Source organism: Phaseolus vulgaris, chromosome 4, assembly GCF_051622355.1.
Source record: "Phaseolus vulgaris cultivar YP4 chromosome 4, ASM5162235v1, whole genome shotgun sequence".
In the NCBI taxonomy this organism is placed as follows: Eukaryota; Viridiplantae; Streptophyta; class Magnoliopsida; order Fabales; family Fabaceae; genus Phaseolus; species Phaseolus vulgaris.
The window spans coordinates 15,322,213-15,343,779 of record NC_143501.1 but is presented as its reverse complement, the minus strand read 5'-3'; the positions used below and the strand labels follow the sequence as shown (position 1 = coordinate 15,343,779).

The 21,567-nt window shown below is 31.4% G+C and overlaps 2 protein-coding genes across 2 annotated transcripts; one reads left to right on the top strand and one right to left on the bottom strand.

The window, feature by feature from the left end:
* The first annotated feature begins 7,723 nt into the window (after nucleotides 1-7,723).
* LOC137837335 (GATA transcription factor 9) lies at nucleotides 7,724-9,474 on the top strand. Its single transcript, XM_068646316.2, has 2 exons — nucleotides 7,724-8,045; nucleotides 8,551-9,474. The coding sequence occupies exons 1-2, from the start codon at nucleotides 7,965-7,967 to the stop codon at nucleotides 9,229-9,231; spliced, it is 762 nt and encodes a 253-aa protein (XP_068502417.1). The 5' UTR covers nucleotides 7,724-7,964; the 3' UTR covers nucleotides 9,232-9,474.
* A 3,586-nt stretch (nucleotides 9,475-13,060) lies between these two features.
* LOC137837334 (glucan endo-1,3-beta-glucosidase 8) lies at nucleotides 13,061-16,301 on the bottom strand. Its single transcript, XM_068646315.2, has 2 exons — nucleotides 15,291-16,301; nucleotides 13,061-14,395 (listed from the first exon to the last, which is right to left on the bottom strand). Exons 1-2 carry the CDS (start codon nucleotides 15,623-15,625, stop codon nucleotides 13,291-13,293), a joined length of 1,440 nt encoding a protein of 479 aa, XP_068502416.2. The 5' UTR covers nucleotides 15,626-16,301; the 3' UTR covers nucleotides 13,061-13,290.
* Between the last annotated feature and the right edge of the window lie 5,266 nt (nucleotides 16,302-21,567).

The following is a 21,567-nucleotide window of genomic DNA, read 5'->3' as shown; positions in this document are numbered from 1 at the left end:
TGGCATGAAAATCAGCTTCAATATTTTTGTTCTATTATGAAAGGAATAATTTTTGGCAAACTGAATGGTAGATGCACTATCTGATAAAGTATTAAAGGAACTTGAAAAGAAATCATCATAGAGATACTTGATCCATTGTATTCACAAGTGGTTAAAGATCTATACTCAACATCTATAGAACTTCTAGAGATTGTAGATTACTTCTTGGATTTCCATAAAACTAAAGAACTATAAAATAAAACACAATATCCAATAATAGATTTTCTGCAAACTTGACGGGTAGTCAAACTTGAAATGAAAAAGGCTTGAATCTTTTTATCATTATGAACATAGTAGAACAACTCAATTTCTAAATCACATTTCAAATATCTTAGAATTCTTGAAGATAACTACATATGAAGTGCCATTGATTTGAAAACAAAGTGGCTAATTTTTTAACAACAAAACCTATATCATGTCTTGCGTTAGTCAAATACAAGAACCTATTAATGAAGTTCAATCAAAATTCAATTTTACAGAGGATTTTACATGGGAACTAGCTCATTTACAACCAATTAAGTCATATTTATAAATGATTTCCATGCAACACTTCTTGTTAGATCCAAGTTCAACATCCATGTGTTTGGTTTTGATTTTTTTTTTTAAATAGCAAGTATAAAACATATGCATCACAGATCATCTCAAACGCAATCCAATCTAGCGCATCAGACGCTATTACAAAGTGGACCTTAAGCCTAACAACATTATTAAATCGACTCATAAAGTGAGGTTTCCCCCCCCCCCCCTTTATATACTATGAAATGTTCTTATCTCCAGACAATGTGGGATCTCCAACACACTTCTCTCACGCCGAGACCCACCAACTCGTGCGTGGAACTATATATTTATGGGTGATCTGATAGCGGCACAATAGGGGATGAATTGATAAGCCCGACAAAATCTTGCTAGATAGATTCTAAATAACTTTAATACCATATTAAGAAGTGGACTTTAATCCTAATTCAACCTTACAAAACCAGCTCCTTGAACTTGATAATAGACTTTAATATAATATTATCCAACTAGAAGTTATATGGCCTTAATACTTTTCCTTTGAATTAGGAGATATTCCAACAAAAACTACCAAAGGCTTGCAATCTACAAGTCCTTTGTCACGTTGAACTACAGTACTCAAGATTCTTGGAGATCCCACATAGCCTAAAGATAAGGACATTTCATAGTATATAAGTGGGTGCAAATCTTACCTCAGGAGTTGGTTTTACGAGGTTGAGTGAGGCTTAAAGTCCATTTTCTAATATGGTATTAGAACCATTTAGAACCTATCCTATAGAGAGTGTGTTTAGCTTATTAGGCCACCCACTATCAGGTCGCTATCAGACCACCCATAAATATATAGTCTCATGCATGAGTTGGCAAGTCTCGACATGAAGAGGGTATGTTGGAGATCTCACATGATTAGAGATAAGGACAATTCATAATATATAAATGGGTGCAAAACTCATCTTATGAGCCGATTTTAAAAGGTTAAGTTAGATTTACAGTCCACTTCCTAATTGACACAATTGTATGGTATCCTTACCATAAAAGGGAATAAGGTATGTCTTAGGTTCTTGGGGATAATAATTTTCTCTAGGCTTATGTTGATGCTTAGGGTTGATAACATTCATTGTTGTGACCCTTTTCCATGTTTTCTCTTAGGATTATCTTCTTCTTTTTTCCTCATAAATTGAGCAAACATATCTCTCAACTCTTCATCCCTTTTTTGAGTTTATTCATCTTTTTTTCTATTTTCTTTATCTCTTTGTTCCATTTTTATTTCTATGTTTCTTATTTCGTCTCTTATACTTAAATTTTCATGTTGATCCATAACACTACCATGCACACTATATTTCTTAGTATGAGAATGATCACTCATTTTTTATAACAAGATTTTCAAAAAAATTTAAAAGATTAAATTCTCACAAATTATTTCTCAAAAGGTTTGGCCTAATGCAACTTTATACTAAGGAATATTTTTCAGAACTTTGTTAAAAATTAAAAGCAAAGAAGAATTAAAAAATAAGAACATTGTTCGTGTTCATTAATAATCCAAAAGAGTGATAATCCTTATGTATATAGTAAGATGGTACCCCTTTTTCTAGTGAGCAAACCTATGATCTTTTAGATAACACTATTTGTAAACCTTTTCGTTTTAGCCAAAGTGATTATTCTTCAAATAATACTTCGTCTTAGCCAGGAGTGACTGTGTTCCTAAAAATGCTCAATCATAGTCAATAGTGGTTGTGTTCCAAATAATACTCAGTCTTAGCCAAGAGTGACAGCGTCCCAAAGAATACTGTATGTCTTAGTCAAAGAGTGGTTGTGATGCAATCCAATCTTGTGGTTGATGGAATGAATGGAGTAGCAGTGGAATGATGTGAAGAGAATGCACTTAATTGAAGAGAAGGTGAAAGGTTTGTGAGGTTTGAAGGTTGAATTGAAGGGGAAATAGGTTTGGTCAACCTTCCCTAGGTTCACAGGATCACTAGCAAGAGAGATTTGGGAGAGAATGAGTTTCAAGTAAAACACTATTCATTCAATATATGTAAATCTTGGTACATGAGTAGAATTTAGAGTATTTATAGATGAAGGTAGCTTGCTCCTTAAGCTACCATAACTCTAGTTAAGTAGACTTAACTAAGATAAGTATGGTGGCTTAAGGAGATCATGTATGGTATTTTGAGATGCTTTCAGAAACCCTTACTTGTGTGACAACTTAGGATTTCTTAGAGTGTCTTTATTCATCTATGAATTACTATTGGAAAGAAACTAAAACTACAATTCTTATACATGTGTATTCTAGTATTTATACATCTTTATGACTAGAAGTTATAATGGAGCACATGAGGAGAGTTTTTTGACTATTAACACCTTTCTCTATTCTCCTAGTCATGGCATGAGTTAAAGGTCCTATGTGATTGGTGTTGGATGGTCCTCCATCAGGTTGTGTTACAAATAATACTCAATCTTAGTCAATAGTGGTTGTATTCCAAAGAATAATTTGTGTCTTAGCCAAGAGTGGTTGTTGTCCAAAGAATACTCTATGTTTAGCCATGAGTGATTGTGTTCCAAATAATACCCGATCTTAGCCAAAAGTTGTTGTATTCCAAATAATACTCTATGTTTAACCAGGAATGATTCCAATTCAAATAATACTGAGTTTTAAGCCAGGAATAACTACCAAGTAATACTCATTTGTATCTTATAATAGTAGTATGCCTAGTGGAACTCAATTTATTGATTGAGAACTACACATAATCTTCATTAACAAATGAGCCAATATAAAAATACAAATGTAAATCTTTCTTTATCCCTTATTGTTTTATATTACATGTTATTTAATTAGAATAAGAGACTTGAGAAAACAAGTTTAGAAAAGAGTCCTTATAGACATTTTATCTGTCAAAACTTGAAGTTGCATATATCATTCTCACCTTTAGACGTAATCTAATATACTCTCTTGCTTATGAGATTTCTAAAGTTTACTCAACATGAAGTAACCTCATGTCAACTTTCTCCTTGAGATTTCTAAGCTTACAAATTGAGACATTTGTAAGGTATAATAAAGTCCATACTTTGTGATGTCGATGCCACGTCCTAACTCTTAATGCTTACATCTCCATTCTTTTGTCCTTTTCAATGCATGTAATTACTTTTAGCATCACTGTACAAAAATACTTTTAAAAATTGGCAAGTAAATTCTTAAAATGTCAAATAAGTTCCTCAATTTAACTATCCACCTTATCTTACTCCTTTAATATAGGTTGATTATATCATTTATAACAGTTTTCAATAAAATGTTATACGAATATGGTTGTTAAAAATAAAAATGAGATAGAACATTGCACCCCAAATTTAAGAAATGTAAACACCATGGTTGTTTTGGACCACACTTGAAGATGGTGAAAGGTGGAGTAAGTTAAAAGGGATTTTCAAAGAATCTAAGACTGCAAGCAGCTGCTGCTGCTGCTGCCACTACCAGTCTGTGTTTGTGTCTGGCTGATGCATCTTTTGAGAGGATTGCAAAGGAAAAAGCTCTAACTAAAGAAAGAGAAAAGCTGCTGCAAATATCCCTCCACTGCATAAAGGAGACATTTTTTTTTATTTTTTTTCCTTTTGTAATTATGGAAGAGAATACACAACACGAATTCGAAAATGAAATTAGGTTATAAAAGTCATGGTAATAAAATATATTGATCTTTTCTAAAAGTCTTACCCTAAAATAGACTTTTAAATAAATTATCTTCATAATTTTAGTAGATTTAGTATTGATGTATTATACTTTTTTTCTCTTAAATGCAAAATAATTTCAAAAATATTGAGAATTTTGGTTAATTCAGTGAAAATTATTAAATTTTAATTGGAAAAATGATATATATATATATATATATATATATATATATATAATGTATGGAGAAAGAATAATATCACAAAAGTTTAATATTTAAATCTAAACTATTTAATTATGTAATCTTATATTTAGGGGGTTTAAGAACATTAAACTTTAATTCTTATAAATTTTAATCTCCTTATTTTTAGTTTTTTCTCCTATCTTGAATAATAATTACTTTATAGTTTATAATTTTTTAACATATCATTTTTTTCCTCATAAGCTTATCATACCTTTTTCGATATTTTACATATAATGTGAAATGGGTCTTCAAAAAAGCTTACCAAGCAATAAAAAGTAAGGTTACGACAATCACAAACGACACTTAAACTTTTTAATTTTATAAAACAAATTAGACCTAATTCCAACTTATTATTACCCTTACACTTTATCACTTTTTCTTAATCAAATCTAAGAGGTTTAATTACTTTTTTTTATCTGTAAGCAATTTTTTCAAAATATTTGAATTGGCGTAATGACCATCACACTAACAGCTTGTCTTTTGCTTCACCCTTACTACTTCTATAATTTTTTTTTTTAATATATTATGAACGATGAACTTTATATAATTTTTGCTAAATAGTCTAATTTTTAATAAAACATTATTTAGAAAAAATAACTATAGATCATTTATATCTTATATAATACATTATATGTATTTATCATTTTTATATAAAGGTGATTAATAATAAAAATATCTCTCCATATATATATATATATATATATATATATATATAAATATAATACGTCACAATTAAACTTTCGAAGTTCGCAATCTCTTGTTTTATTTATTTATCATCTAACTTTAAAATAACACACAAATATATTTTCTTGTTGTACAATATTGAATCATATCACAAGTCATCACAATTTTAAAAGTTTACATAAGCCATATTCATATTTCTAAATCTCGTTTTACCAGTATAAATTACAATTTCATCATCACAAATTTCAAATGATAATAATATTTCCAATAATATTTTCTTAATCAAATTCAATCCAACATATTAAGTCACAAACTCAACAATTGCAACATCAATGACAATCAAGAGGTATTTCATAAATAGAAGCAAATTCATTTATAATTCAAAATAGTTTTCCTTATTTGATAGTTATTTATTTTCCAACTAAAACAAAAAATATAGTTAAAATCACATTTAAGTCTCAAATAAGTAACTTAAGAAATCACCACCTGCTGATAAAAAAAAAAAAAAATCACCACCAAATCAATCAAAACACTCATCACAACTAAATCAAATCCTATTTCAAATTTATCATCAAAAGATTTTCAATGATAACTTCCCTTTCTTGCTCTCAATAAATTTCCAGCTCAAGTAATAGAATCTTTCAAAATCTAGAGACTTAAAGTAAATTATTCAAATATAACAAAAAGTTAATACAAGCTTAACAAAATTGAGAGGATTACTTTCTCAACTAACCCACCAAAATTTATGACAAATTCAAAAGAAAGAAAAAAATAGAGATTCCTCGTAATAAGAACAAATAGATACTTACTCCAATTGAAAAACAGATTGATCGAGTGTAAATGATCATTAACTCTTCGGTTACTACAAAATGTGATTAGATCTAAAAGAGATTAAATTTTGGAAAATAAAGATAAAGAGAAGTTAGAGGAAGGACCTAAAGAGAAAATGGAAATTTTTAAATGTACTAAAGAGAAAGAATAATGAAGAAATGAAACAAATTTTAATAAGAGATTTATAAAAAAATAAAGCAAAAAAGAGAAAGAAGGGAGAAAAGAAAAAGAAAAACAAGAAATTGTGAGTCTTAATCAAAATTGATACTAAATAAAAATCAATTTTATTAGTTGTTATATTGACTAAATTAAATATTATTTTATAGACTAGAAAAATTATTGGTATATAAATTAGTTTATATTATTGATAAATAGTTTCTAATTTGATATTTAATTAGCTACAAGGTTTTAATTACTAATTATTTATATTTTAAAATTGATAGTTAAAACATTGGTAGCTATTTAGATACCAATTTAGAAACTATTTATCAATAATATAAACTAATCTAGATACCAATAATTTTTTTAACTTTTAAAATAATATCTAATTTAGTCAATATAGTAACTAATTATTTTTTGTGTCTAAAATTGATTTTTATTTAATGATTTTCTTGTAGTGTATATATATTAAAAATAATTTTTGAAATTTATTTTTAATAGGATAATAAAGAATAAATTATTAATTAAAAAGTAAAAAACAATATAAAAAAGCAATAAAACCAATGTTTATAACATATTTAAAAAATTGTGAAAATAATTTTTTTACAAATATCCTATTTGTATAAATAATAAATGAATTATTTAACAAAATTTTGTACATGAAATAATTTAAATTTTTTTATTATCTTCATAATTCAAATTAATTCTATTTCATTAATCATTTTAAAACTGACAAACTAGGGTTCTGGGTAGCACTAGAACAGTATTAAAATTTGTCAGGATCTAAAGTAATAATTTATTTTACAAAAGTACAACTAAAAGAGAGTCATACTTGCAATACAAAAACACAAGAAAAATCATTTTTATTATTTACACACGAAATTTTTAAGAAATATAAAGTAAAAATATATGTTATAATTGTTTTCAAAATAAATAAATAAATTATACTGTAGTGTCCTTAATAACCTTTTTTGGTACAAAATGGTCTTTTTGATCCGGGCACAATGGTCTTTAACATTGTATAAGTATTTTTGGAACAATATTTTCATTTACTAGTATCCCATAAAAAATATTTAAATGAATTCACAATGAAATTATAAAATTTTAACAATAATATTTTAGTTGAATAAAATTAATATATTTTAGTATTTTAATAATTACTATTTTTTAGGAAATAAGAATTATCTTGAAATACAAATGTTGAGAAAAAAAACTACAAAGAAATGTTAGCGATTCATATTGAAACACTTTTTTATTTATTTTAAATTTACTGAAAAGCAAGAAAACTTGGATAATAAATTCACTAAATAATAATGATAACAATTAAGTGAGAAAATGTTCAATTAAACCTTAGTTATACTCTTTAAAATATATATTTAACTCTGATAATTATATGTTTGTAGATGCTTGAACACATGCAAATGAAGAAATGTGTCTTAATAATTGTGAACAGAGAGGCTGCATTGACGGAAAAACAACCATGCAATATTACTTTACTGTGTGAGTATTTTGATGAGAAAAGGAAGAAGACACGGTGGAATAACATAAGGTAATAAAGGGTGCATAAAGATAATTGATGTTATGGGGTAAACATGGTAATGAAAAACGAGAGATGTTGATTGGTGAGTGTGTGCATGAGACAGGGATGTTAACTTTCTCGCAGATTGATTTTTGAAAATTTGATCTGTTTTCTTTCTTTAGCCTTTATCTGCCGACAAAAACTCTGAGGACCATAAAGAGAGTGTTGAGTAGCGTGACATGTAACACAAACTCAAACTTAACTTTGTTTTTCTCCTTTTTCTTCTTCTTACTAATCTTCTCAGCTTCACTCTCTTGCTCATGGACATGGATGTTTGCCGAAATGTATCAGTTTCTAGTGAGCTTCCCACCCTTGATGACCTTTTCTCACATCAGAACATGGTTAGTTTGTTTTGGCCTATTCGTTACTTTCTATTTTGCTGCTTTTGGCATTTGTTTCATACAGTTTTTTGGCCTTGCTTCCTGTTTCCTAGTTTTACCACATGGGTTTTCCTTGTAGACCACTCCCCTTTTGATTTCAGTGCTGAGGGAGAGATTCTTTTGTGTGAATACATATACAATTTGCAAATACTTTATAATGTTTTAAGGTTAATCTGTTCACTTGGTTGTTTCCGTTTTACCTTCCAGTCTTATATGAGAAAAATGTTTTGGGGGTTTTGTGGCAATTTCATACTGACAGGGTGACAGAAATTCTTCTCCCAGAATCAAAACTTCAGTTCTATGTGTATATAAGACTAAAATTTTTAATTTTTACATGGACTAAAGAAACAATTTAATCAAGTTTTATTATTTGTTGGTGTGTATGTATATGTATGTGTTTATATGCTGTCTGGTGTGATTGTTCCTACTAAATTGAACTGTATTTTGGAACCTAAAATGTGAGCAGGAAGTGGATTTTGGCATGGAATGGTTGTCTGTGTTTGTGGAAGACTGTTTTTCCAGTAAGCCAAGTTGCCTTTTGGCACCCACTGGTGTTCAAACCACAAGCACTAGCAGCAAGCCTTCGAGCACAATGCAAAGACCCCAACAAAGTTACTGTCATTTGCAGAATTTTGTTGTGCCAGGGAAAGCCAGGAGCAAGAGGAAGAGGCTTTCAGCACCTAGGACAAAACACACTCTAAGCACATGGTCGCATAATTTTAGCTCTGAAGTGTTGTGTTCTGACCCTCCTCTCTTGAAACAAGCCTATTGGTTGGCTGATAGTGAACTCATTGTCCCAAAGAAGAAGGATGAGCAAGAAGTGAAAGTGGAGATTGTGGTGAGGAAGGAGAAATTGGGGGAGTGTTGTGATGAGGTTGAAGTTAACAATAGTAGTAATAATAATAATGGGCAGCACCCAATTCCCAGAAGGTGCACACATTGTCTGTCTCAGAGGACCCCACAGTGGAGGGCAGGACCATTGGGTCCAAAGACACTATGTAATGCATGTGGTGTGAGGTACAAGTCTGGAAGGTTGTTGCCAGAGTATAGGCCAGCCAAGAGCCCTACTTTTGTTAGCTATTTGCATTCCAATTCACACAAGAGAGTCATGGAGATGAGAATGAGTGTTCTATCTTCTGAGAAGTAGTAAAGTGATGTTACTACATACTTTCATGTGTAACCAAACTTGAAAAGTAAGGAACAAATTATTTGGAAACAAATATTATGAGCCATATGAAGCAGACTTTCAAAAGTACTAAAACAAGTGCAGATTATAGCTTGTAATATGCAAGGAAGAACTTCTGTTTTTCCAGTTCCCCATTTTTACTCAAATCATGGTTTGAGATTTAAAATTTATGTTGAAATATTATTCAACTATTGTTTTGCTAAATGTGTTACGATCCATTTATTCAAAGTTGTACACAACAAATTACAATTCCAGTTTTGAAGTTCAAAAACATGTTATCCAAGTACTACAATCCTGAATTCAAAGTAATCATGTTATCCATGTTATACCATCCAGAATCCAAATTTCAAATCATCAAATCATGTTACTAACATGGTTGATTCTAAATCATGTTTAATACACAATTTATTGAAAAGTTTAATTAAACGATAATATTGTCTGATGGAACGAAGTAGAAAAATGTGTAATTAGACAATATAATAGTGGTGTTTTTTTTTGAAAATTATGATGTGTAGACATTTATTGTTGTTTAGGCTTAGTTGTCTTAATGATTTTCTATTATTTTTTTTGTGTATAGAAAATATACATATGGTATCTTGTGAAACTTTGTGTATAGAACATTTTAGTCTCAATAAAAATGTTTTCTTTCAATCTTATTCTTGTGTTTTCTTGTTAGTTATTATTGCAAGCCCAACAATTGACTTTGTCTGTGTGAAGTGTTATACAAGTAGAAGGCTCGTGGGTAAAACACTTTCATGGTGAAGGAGTTTGCAATGTGTGGAGGATTGTGAGGAATTTAAATGTAGAATCAAGAGTTCCACATTGATTGGAGATGAGTGTTGTGAGCAATATCTGAGGAAAAGGACCCACAAATCTAATGTCTTAAGTTTTGGGTTGGAGGTTATGGTAGGTCAATTTTCTATATGAGTTAGCTCATGAGTCGAGACTCATCGGATTCACATCTCCCATGCTAAGTACTAACTCTCCCTAGTATATCAACTCAAGGAACCCAACAATTAGTGTCATCTATTGAGAATGTTGATACCAGAAAGTCCCTTTTTGAGTATGTTTTTATTGTTGAGTTTGGGGAGGTCAAAATAGAGAAGATACCTTCGGAGGACAATCTCGCATATGTGTTTTCAAAGTCCTTGCCAAGATCGAGGTTCAATGGTGCTTGAAGTCGATTAATTTTTCGTTGGAGGACAAAAGAAGATGATGTTGGATTGACTCTGAATCATGTTCAACTGATAGTCTCCTAAAAAGCTCAATCAAACAATGATATTGTCTTATGAAAGGGAGCATGGTATCGTTTACTAGAGACAATCTAGTAATGGTGTGTTTAGACAAATCATCAAATGTAGACATTTATTGTTATTTGAACTTAGTTGTCTCAACAACAACTTTCTGGTTGGGTGTGAGTTTGACTATCATATCCTCATCCATGTAGTAAAAATTCATCGTCATATCTATTGGATATTACTCATACCCATACTCGTACCCGGTCAATGTGGAGATTCTCCACCAAAATCGGGACAAGTTTAAACAATACCCTGCAAGACAGTTTCATTTGCTACCCTAATTGTCTGATGGAAAGAGGTATAGAGTATCGTCTATTAGAGACAATCTAATAATGATGTGTTCATACAAACCATCTAATGTAGACATTTACTGTTATTTACATTTAGTAAAAATTCATCGTCATATCTATTGGATATTACTCATACCCATACTCGTACCCGGTCAATGTGGAGATTCTCCACCAAAATCGGGACAAGTTTAAACAATACCCTGCAAGACAGTTTCATTTGCTACCCTAATTGTCTGATGGAAAGAGGTATAGAGTATCATCTATTAGAGACAATCTAATAATGATGTGTTCATACAAACCATCTAATGTAGACATTTACTGTTATTTACATTTAGTTGTCTTATCAATTTTCTATTATTTCCTTTCCTTAATTTCTATATATAGGCTACTATATGTATAACTATATAAGTATATGGTACCTTGTGGGAGGAGTTCATTTGTTAATCCTAATTGTTTGATGGAAATAAGCATAGTATAGTCTATTATAGACACTCTAATAATGATGTATTTAGACAAACCATCTAATGTAGACATTTATTGTTGTTTACACTTAACTAGTTTTATGATATTATCTTAACTTAATTTCTCTCGCGCTCTCTCTCTCTCTCCCTTATGTGGTATATTGTGAAAATCTATTTTAATTGTTTTCTTTCAATCTTATTCTTGTGTTTCTTATTTTTGTGTTTTCTTATTTGTTATCCTTACCAATCAAACCTTTTAACAAACTTTGGACCTTGCTAGCACTACAAAAAAATCGTTAAAAATAAACTAATTTTAGAGACTAAAATAATTAATCACTATATTTACTAAATTAGAGACCATTTTATAAACTAAAAAATTATTAATATCTAAAATAGTTTCTATTATTAATAAAAATTTATAAAGTAGTTTCTAAATTGATATCTAATATTAGCTATCAAGATTTTAGCTACTAACTACTTATGTTCTAAATTAGTCTCTATTAGCCTTTTAGAGACTAATTTAGAATATAAAATTTTAGTAGCTAAAACTTTTGTAACTAATTTAGATACCAATTTAAAAAGTATTTTATAATATTTTTATTAATAATAGAAACCACAATTAGATATCAGTAACTTTTTTTAGTTTCTAAATTAGTATCTAATTTAACTAATATAGTAACTAATTATTTTTAATCTAATTTTGTTGTGTTGTTTTAAATCTTTTAACATTGTTAGAAAAGCCTTTTTATCTTTGCTCAAAGCTTTTGCTTCTATAATATTGACATACACTCATTAGTGGCTTCTTGGATTTTTCAATATTGCTCCATTTTCCAAATTTTGATCCTTTTGTGCTTTGAAATTTCCTTGTCAACGTCACGATTTTGTTCCACTCAGTATCATATTCTAAGACTGTAAGCACGTGAGAGAGCTATTTTGTTTGAAATTTGAACTTTGCAGTTGGCATGCACTACCTTCCTCCATTACAATATCCATATGCTCCTCACTTCTACTTTCACCTAAGAATAAGAGGAACAAATCTACAGCGTTTTTTTTTTTAGGTTTTTAATTCCAAAATTGTCACTTTCTTTTTATTCGTTTTCAAATATTTAAATTGAAAGCACTGCAAATGACTTTTATTTGTTTTCTCTGTCCTTTTACGAATATTTGAAAAATAAAGAAATAAGTTAGAAATTTTATAAATAAAAACAGAAAATAAAATCACAAGTAAACGTTCTTTTGTTTTCAAAACTTTATCTCTAAACATAAAATTAGTCGGTGTATTGATTTTCCGGTTAAAACACTCTCTCTCTCTCTTTTTTTTTTTATCTAAGCACTTTTCTTGTAAATATTATATTTGATTCTCGCATCTAATTATTTAAGATCCTGTTCATGTAAAGTAAAGTAAAGAATTTTAGTGGTTAATGAAGAAGAAAGCAGTTGACATATCTACCAATTTATAATCTTTTAATCGTGTAATTGTCGGTTGATTTTTCTATTAACAATGAAAATAATTTATTTTAATAATCCTTAAAACTATTCTCAATGCTTTGATGTCACCAGTTATACATACACTAGCATGGTATTTCCCAGACACATGTGAAGACACCAGAATTAGATCACAGAATAAAAAGTCAAATGCATTAAGACTTGAGAAAAAAACAACTTTTTTCGTCTGATCTATAATGTTCAAGTAAAAAAGTTCTTCAGGAAATGAATGTTGAAACATTCAGAATATCTCAAGTACAACAACTCATGATCACATGTATGTATATAGTAGGGATTTGTTTTTACTATTCTCGTGCAATTTGACAAGATAATCACCCAAACAGGTAAAAAATTATCAAAATTGTTGACATAAGTTATCAAATTTAAGTTATGAAATTTGATAATTAATAAATGAAATTGCTGTCAGAATGATAAAAATCCCTATACTATACCTGCTACCTATAATAATAATGTATGTACAAGACCCTACAACATTAAAATCAAGGGTAGAGTGATAGATAAGAAAGCTACTATTGGGGGCCTGAGAGAAGGGGATAGGGAAGGATTGATCTGAAGAATAAAGTTGCAAGATGGTGTTGAAATGTTGGTTGTTGTAAGCCTTGCCAAACCTTCAAAATTGCAGGCCAAGTCATTCTGATCCTGTGTCTGGTAATACATGTTAAAGGCATATGAGGCATTCCCATTTGCATCCAAGTTGTTGCAAGAAGATCCATATCCAAGAGCAGTGCAATCAGCAAGTGTGCAAGCATAATTTATGTTATCAGCAAGTTTGCTTATGTCCTGTGTCTCAGGGTTGAACATGCACCACTTTGGATCAAGATAGTGCACATTTTGAGCACCAACTAGTAGCTTTTTTGGGCCTTTTCCAGAAAGGTCCATTGGAAACTTAGGCTTTCCATCATACTTAAAAATTCCCCAATGGCGCTCAAAGTTCCCTGGGTCAATGCTTTTGGCATCTTCATCAATGAGCCCAAAAAGATAAACTTCAATATATTTTGGCCTAAGTGGGGTCCCTTTATTCAGTGCAAGCCTTGGTAGAAGCCCATTGTAGAACCTAAAAGCATTGCCTACATTGGCATTTTTGTCCCCATCTGTTGGCCATCCTACCTCTCCTACCAAAATTGGCATGTCCCCATACCCCACTTTTTGGAGGGCAGAGACCAAGGTGTCAAAGTTTGCATCAAAGACATTGGTGTATGAAACCCCATTATCATTTATGGGATTGGCCACCCCATCAAAGAAGGCATAGTCAAAAGGGAAATTGTCATTCCCATAGAGGCTCAAGAAGGGGTAAATGTTCACTGTGAATGGTGCATTGTTCTTGGCCAAAAATTGCACAATTTGAATCATTAGCTCACTTATATCAGGCCTAAACATTCCAGCTGATGGAACAGGGTTGTTTATTGGAGACTCATACACATCAGCGTTTAAGGGCACTGTGGCTTTTATGGAGTCTCCTACACCAACTTCATTCAGGGCATTTTGAATGTTCTGTAATGCAGGGAAGGTGACTTTCATGAATGAACCATTGTAGGATCTCAAAAATGGCTCGTTCCCAACTGCTACATACCTTTGAAAGAATAAAGATGGAGTGAAAAATAAACACTTAGTTCATTGGAATTCAAATATAAACAAAACCAACATGCATTATTCATTGGAACTACCTAGTTCAAAAATCAGAATTGAGAAAAAGTTTCAAAGACAGAACATTTATCCATACTTTTGGATCTCAAATTTCTTGAGCAATTGCAAAAGGAAAAGAAAACCAAGATGGAGTAGCACACAAGTTCTTCTTCCAAGTCGCAACACTCAAAACAATAACAATTCTTTCTTCTCTTCCTTCCATCTCTTTGTTTATGTCTTTCAACATTTCTTTAAGACCAATGTTTTTTTTCTTCCATTTATTAAAGATGGGAAAGAAGATGTGCAATGAGTTTTCTCAAAATTAAAAGTGTAAAACTTAAAATGATTTTCTAGTCACAAAGGAAATAATTAGTTCTACAGATCTAGAAGTTGAATCGGTCAATTAAAATCGCTTTTTCTAAACACTCTCACAAGAAGCCACACCACAAGTACCGAAAAATAGAATCTATATTCAGAAAAAGGTACAACATCAGGTCACTTTTCTGTGTCTCCTTCTTAGATCCAGTGAAGGCCAATTTGCATACAGTCACACGGTAATTATACTTTAACCATAAGATAAAAAGTAGAAAATGAAAGTTATACACTATTTTTCGATCTGAATAAAATTTTATCTCAATAATGTACTTAATTTTTAATGTACATTTTTATTATGTATGAGATTTGATCACAAAGAAACTCATATCAAGAAAGAATCCAAATTAACAAGCAAAATATGAAACCAAATTAACACTCAGATCGGATTCATTATTGAAACATATTACATAACTTCTTACTAACATTCTACACTCCCTCAAAATTAAAAAGAAAGTTATGTAACTCACTTGATGTTAACTCCACCCCTGAAGTTGTAACTTGTGACATTTTTCTTCACCCACTGCATGGCACGATCATAGTCATTCATCTCAGAAAGTTGGTTATTGGGAATGGCAACCATGGTTTCAATCCCTGACCCAGATAGAGCACTCATGCTAGACTCATCTGCATCAAACAGCTTCACCTTTTGAATCCCATTGTCCTTCAACATCTCAACCACAGTGTCTGCTCTCAACTGGTGTGTGGCTTGAGTCCCCCAGTTCACCCCAAGCCCTTCCACACCCCACCAACCCATCACCCCAATCACTACAAAAACCCATCTCAAAAACCACCCTTTTCCCATCAACCCAGAAAAAACAAACAAAAGGGTATTACTACAAATTATTTGCTCTTCAAAGGCTTTTGGGTGATCACAAAATTTCCCCACTCAAAATCAGAGATACTGGATAGTGTGACAAGTGAAAGTGAGACCTTTGGGATGAAAAATCTAGAACACTTTTTCGCCCAACGAATGAAGAAGAATGACTTGGTTTTAACGTGAGTTAATTCACCATATAAAGAGACTATTTTCTATGGTTTGTTGTATTTTACCAATCTCTATTGAACTTGAAGATGTCAACTGGCACAAGTTCTTCCTGCCCACCACTATAAATCCAGGAATCAAGTTTCTTTGTTTCCTACACTTTTCTGACTAAAATAGGTGATAAAAATGAAAGTTGAAAATTTATGAAAAAGAAGGGTTGAATGAAAATCCCTATAGTGCCCAAAGAAGAAAGACAAAGTATGGATTAGCTTCACAAATTTTTTGTGATGGTGGTAAGGTGACACCAAATTGTGGATCTAGAGAGAGTTAGAATAAAAGCCACGTAACTTGAGAAGGGGTTTGAACTATAGCAGAAAGTGGTAAAGGTAAGAAAAAATAAATGCAGTGAAATGAATGGAATGAAAATAATGTAAGTTTGAATCGGTGATAAGAAAGAGTTGAAAGAGAAAGGTGTGTGTTTGTGTCGGTTTTGGATGAAAAGATTATGTGACGAACGATTGGAAGTTGATATTATTTGTTGTGTGAAGTGGGAAAGAGTTTAGACTTTATATTGAAGCAAAGAAGAAAGAAACGAGATGCTTCGGTTTATTCTATGTACAAACTACGTCAATTGTCACGGTTTCCAAAATTAATTAATTAATTTATGAGAGTTAATAAATACGCATCGATTCTCGTTTATAAGAGTATAAAAAAAATCTATTATAATGGTATAACCAACCTAAAATTTTTATAACACTCCATCAAATAAATCTAATTATTACAGTATACCTTTTCCATATTTTTTTATACAAGTTTATAGCTTTTTAAAATATTTACAAATTATAACTCAAAATATGGTAATCGATTATGTTCATATTTTTTTTTCATATTTTTCTAAAGGTACCGATATTTTGACATCTATATTGAGGTTGCTCCAGAATACAACCAGCTGACATGGTATTTTTAATATTAAAGAAAGAGAGTGTAGGTCGTGAAAGAGTGCGGTCGTGAAAGGTATTTGTCGAAGCAATAAGGTTTGTTCTTCCATTGGTCGGTGCATTTGAAAGTAGAAATGTGGATTCTGAAGGGACAACACTTGCGTTTTGGATTGGGAGGGTCTGGATTGGTGGGATTTTTGATTGGGCGTTTTCTAGGGTGGCATTTAGGGTTTTGGATTGGGCGCGAAACAAGTGTGCGACAGTTATTGAAGGGAGAAGCAAGCTTCATACAGGTGCATTGGCATTAGGGTTTTGGTTGAGTGCAATTTCGAATCAGGTATGTATTTTGGTTCGTTTGGTTTAGGGCTTATTTGTTTTATTGTTTTGCGTTTGGTTTGATTTCCATTGTCTAGCGTTCAGTGTAGTGTAATTGCGTTTCTTTGTTTGTTGTTGTGGTTTTTGAGTTTTGAATTTTTAATTGATTTGGATTTGATTGTTTACTGTTTTTTGGTCTGTGATTTTGGGACTGGTTTTCAACTTTTTGTGTGTGTTATGAGTTGCTGGTTTTGAATTTAATGTGAATGTTTGCAATGTTTTCTGTCTAGCTAAGTGGGGACCCCTTCGTATTTATGTGGAGACCTTTGAAGGAGTTTTTGCATTGTGATTTTGTATAACAATTTTGTTCTCAAAATAAAGTTTGTAGCCTTGTATAGTTTAAATTACTAAAAAAAAAACAATTTCAGTGTTTAAGTTTGGAAATTTTGATATATATTTTTTAAAGAATATTAGTTAAAGAAAGTTTGTATCATTATGAAGAAGTGCAATATGTAATGACGGTTAATCACAAATAAGTAAAACTGTTAGTAACCATCCTTGTCATATTGTTCAGTCATAGGGTTTGATTACATAAAAATCATGAAAATGTGCATGTAGAATAGTGCACGAATAATGGACCAAAGAAGGATAAGTGGAAAATAGAATAGTGGTTGTAGGTCAAGTGAACGTAGAAGCATAATTTGTTCATTATGTCCCACTTTTTGAGCCAATTGACATAGATTTAGTATAAAACCTTGTAAGTTGAACATGTATGTACCATTTTTGCAGTTTAACTCAAAAAGGTCAAATATCACTAAATTTATGGCATTGAAAAAATGAAGTTTAGAAAGAAACTTCATCTGCAAAAATTGGTGTTATGGTTTTTGAGTTTTGAAATTTCAATGGATTGGGTTTTCATTGTTTTTTGTTGTGCGATTTTGGGACTGGTTTTGAAGTTTTTGTGTGTCCAGAAGGTTAGGGACTGAGTTAGTGGTGATAGAATTGAATTTGAATGTTAATGTCCTGAATTAGTGACACTATCATGTGTAAGAATTGATGACTTAAAAAAGAGGGGGTGAATTATTTATCAAAGATTTTCGCAAAGATTGAATAAGAATGAACCTTTATCAAATAATCACAAATAAGAAATTAAGGAAAGCAATCAAACAATGATTAAGAAACTGTTTACAAAATTTTAACCGATTGAAAATACGTTTTAATCGGTTGTTCATAGCAGCAACAAAAGCAGAACTAAAACAAACAATTATAAGGAGTGAGAGTGAGAGAGATATACACAACCAATTTTATACTGGTTCACTCAACCTTGAGCTATATCTAGTTCCCAGAACAACCATTGGGTTCTACTAGTAATCAATTACAGATTACAACAACACAATCACAAAGAGGTGACCTTGAAAACCACAAGATCCACTCACCCTCTTTGCAACCACACACCTCAAGTCAGAACACCCTCCGACTTTGCATGATTTCACACACACTTACAAGTTTATGAAGTACAATTACAAGAATCATGAAAGGAATAGAAAATACCTGAGATTACAGAAACCAGGAAGTCCTATGATCTGATCTTGTACCAGTGCAAAGCTAAACAACAATCTTCCAAACTTTGAAAAACTTCTTTCAAAATTAATCTCAATCTCACTTTGTTTGATTTCAAACTGTGTAAAATCTTGTGTATTTTGTTTTGAAAGAAAGAATACATTTATAGCATTAAAAAACTAGCCATTCTAGGCAGCATTTATGAGCCAAAGCAGTTTTGATCACACCCAAAACAGATTAATAGGTTTTCAAAAAGCTGTTATGAAATGTTACAATCAACCGGTTAAAAATTCGTTTTAACCGGTTGAATTGGTTAGGCAGTTACATAACCAAATCAAAAATAGTTTTAAAATCTTTAAACAAGACAAGTGACAAACAAACGATTATTTCGATAATTCAACTGGTTGTTTTTCTCTTTGCTTAGAAAAACACTTTTCTTTTTAAAATAGAATGGGAAAGCTTTGTGCAAGGGTCAAGAACTGATCTTTACATAGATTCTAAACACTCTAATCTAAATCCAAACCAAAAGCAGCACAACTTTAAGCTTCATCATGGATTTTAAACATCAAAGCTCCCATGCTCTACATCATGGGGAAGTGGTGACCCCTTTGTTTTTATGTGGTGACCTAGGAAGCACCTTTTGCATTGTCATGTTGTCTTACCACTATTATGTTTGCATGTTCTGTTTTGGTGTTGTTAGGGTTGAAAAGGTAGTGCAGTGAGATGATTCAAGGTTAGAGAATTGATTATTGTAAGTGTAGGTTCAAATGTGATGAGTGTAGGTATTTATACATTGTCTTGTAACCTTCGAAGTTAATGTTTGAATTTAGTTTTATGAGGGTTGAGATGGGCAAGGAGGATGGGGAAGGGGTGAGGTATGTGGGAATAGGTGGTGACCTGCGGTCACGTTTATGCATAGTTAAAATCGGTGTGCTTTTTATTAATTTTTTGCATGTATTTTGGTGGGGCACTATTTATTTTGGTTTTTTGTAGAATTGAATTGTGGTGTTCATGGTTTTGAATTGATTAAGTAATTACTTGTTCAAGATATAATGTCAATTAGCGGACGTTCAGATGAGGAGGTTGTTACAATTGATCCTCATCCCGAGGCTCAAGCTAAGGTTTGATTGAAATGATGATTTTTTTTAAAGTAGACATGATGTTATATTTATGTTTTTATAATTTTATATATTAAAGTGTATTTGTATTTAATTTAATATACAAGTGTTTAGGCATAATTGCATATCAAAGTGTTTGGGTGTTGTGAAAAAGTAGTTAAGTTTGGAACAAAAGTGTATTATACAACCCACCCCATTTGGATGGCTTATGTGTGTCCGTGAGGAGATAAAAATGAGTCGTGGACTTTTAAGTAAGTTATGTAGTGCTTGGGTGGAGAGGAAGCAAGGTTTTGCACTTCAGTGTCAATATGTGTTGTTTAGCTATGTGTGTTAATTGTAGGTCTTAGAGTAGCTGGTACAAAAATTAAGGAACAGTAGAATTATATCTCACATTAGGAGTTTTTTTTTAAGAAGGTGATGTAAGTGTGGGAACGATATTTCTTCAGAGGACTTTTGTAAGTTGTACATCCTGTTAGGTTTGTCGGAGTTTATTGTGCCTACTAGAATGAGTTTAGTTCATGATGGATTGTTTAACATTGTTGATGATTTAGACAAACTTGGTATGTATAATTGGGGTGGGGTGGGGGGTGGGGGAGGGTTAGTGTATGACATTTTGGTTGATATTTTTTGTTCGGCCTCAAAATGGATGACAGAGGAAAGTATATCGCTTATCCATGTGGATGGTTATGCTTACCTCTTGCAGGTAATATGAAACATTTTTCTTATTAGTAAGTGTTTGTAATAAATTAATTTTTTGTATTCATTCTTCAAATATGGGCAATTGAGCATTTGTTCTCTTATAAGCGTCAAGTACCTAGGAGTGAAAATAAATATCCCCGTATCATGCATTGGGTGAATGTTAGAGTTGGTGACCATGAACTTCGACGTGGTCAGCGTAAGAATAAGGTATGTCATTTTTATTGGAATTTCGATCACATTAATGTTGTTTTGAATGTAGATAATTAAGTTTCGAATTATATATGTCAACAAACAAGTTGTTGCTGAGTTATGTGCTTTCAATGAAGAACTTTGCAGTGAATTTGTTCAAGAAGGTTTTCACCAAATTGGTTGTGGAATTAGAAAGAACAAACCAACAAAGGATGAAGTTCGTGCAATGAAGGTGAAAGTTGGTGAACTGGTGCACAAATATGAGGAGTAGGAAGTATTAATCACGAGTATGGAGAAAGAGGTCAACGAGATACTTAAGTTAATTGCAAGCAAAAATTTTGTTCCTGATGATACTTGGTCAAAAGTAGTTGAAGTTGAACCTCTTTCAGTGGATTCCACATACTTCAGAAAGCCAGAAAGTAGTCATGAAGACGTAGATGAAGAGAAAGACTTACATGGACATGAAGACCAGCCAAATGAAAAAGTCAACATGTTTCCTAAAATGAACCATGAACCGAAGAAACGTTTCAAGACTACTGTTTTGAAAACACCTTGGACAACATATTCAAGGAGGAAGCCAAAAAATCGAAAAACTTATGCTTGAGTATTTCAATAATAGATGTGTTTAGGTTTTTTTGGTTTTAAGTTAGTGGATGTATGGCTTATTGACATTGTTGAAACAATTGTAATTTGTGGTATTGTACAATTTATGTTGTTATGAAATTGTGGTAACAAATATTTTTGTTCAGGATTAATTTATTGTGGAAACTGTCAATGTCTGAGTTGTTTAATTTTCTTATTCATTCATAAATGTTTATTGCCTTGGTTAGCTCTGCAGGTATATTTGTGATTGTTGTGTATTGTTGAGATGTGTTTGTTAAAGTTTGTAGTGAATGTGGTCAATTGAGTTCAATCCAGGTTATGCAATTCAATAGTCCAGACC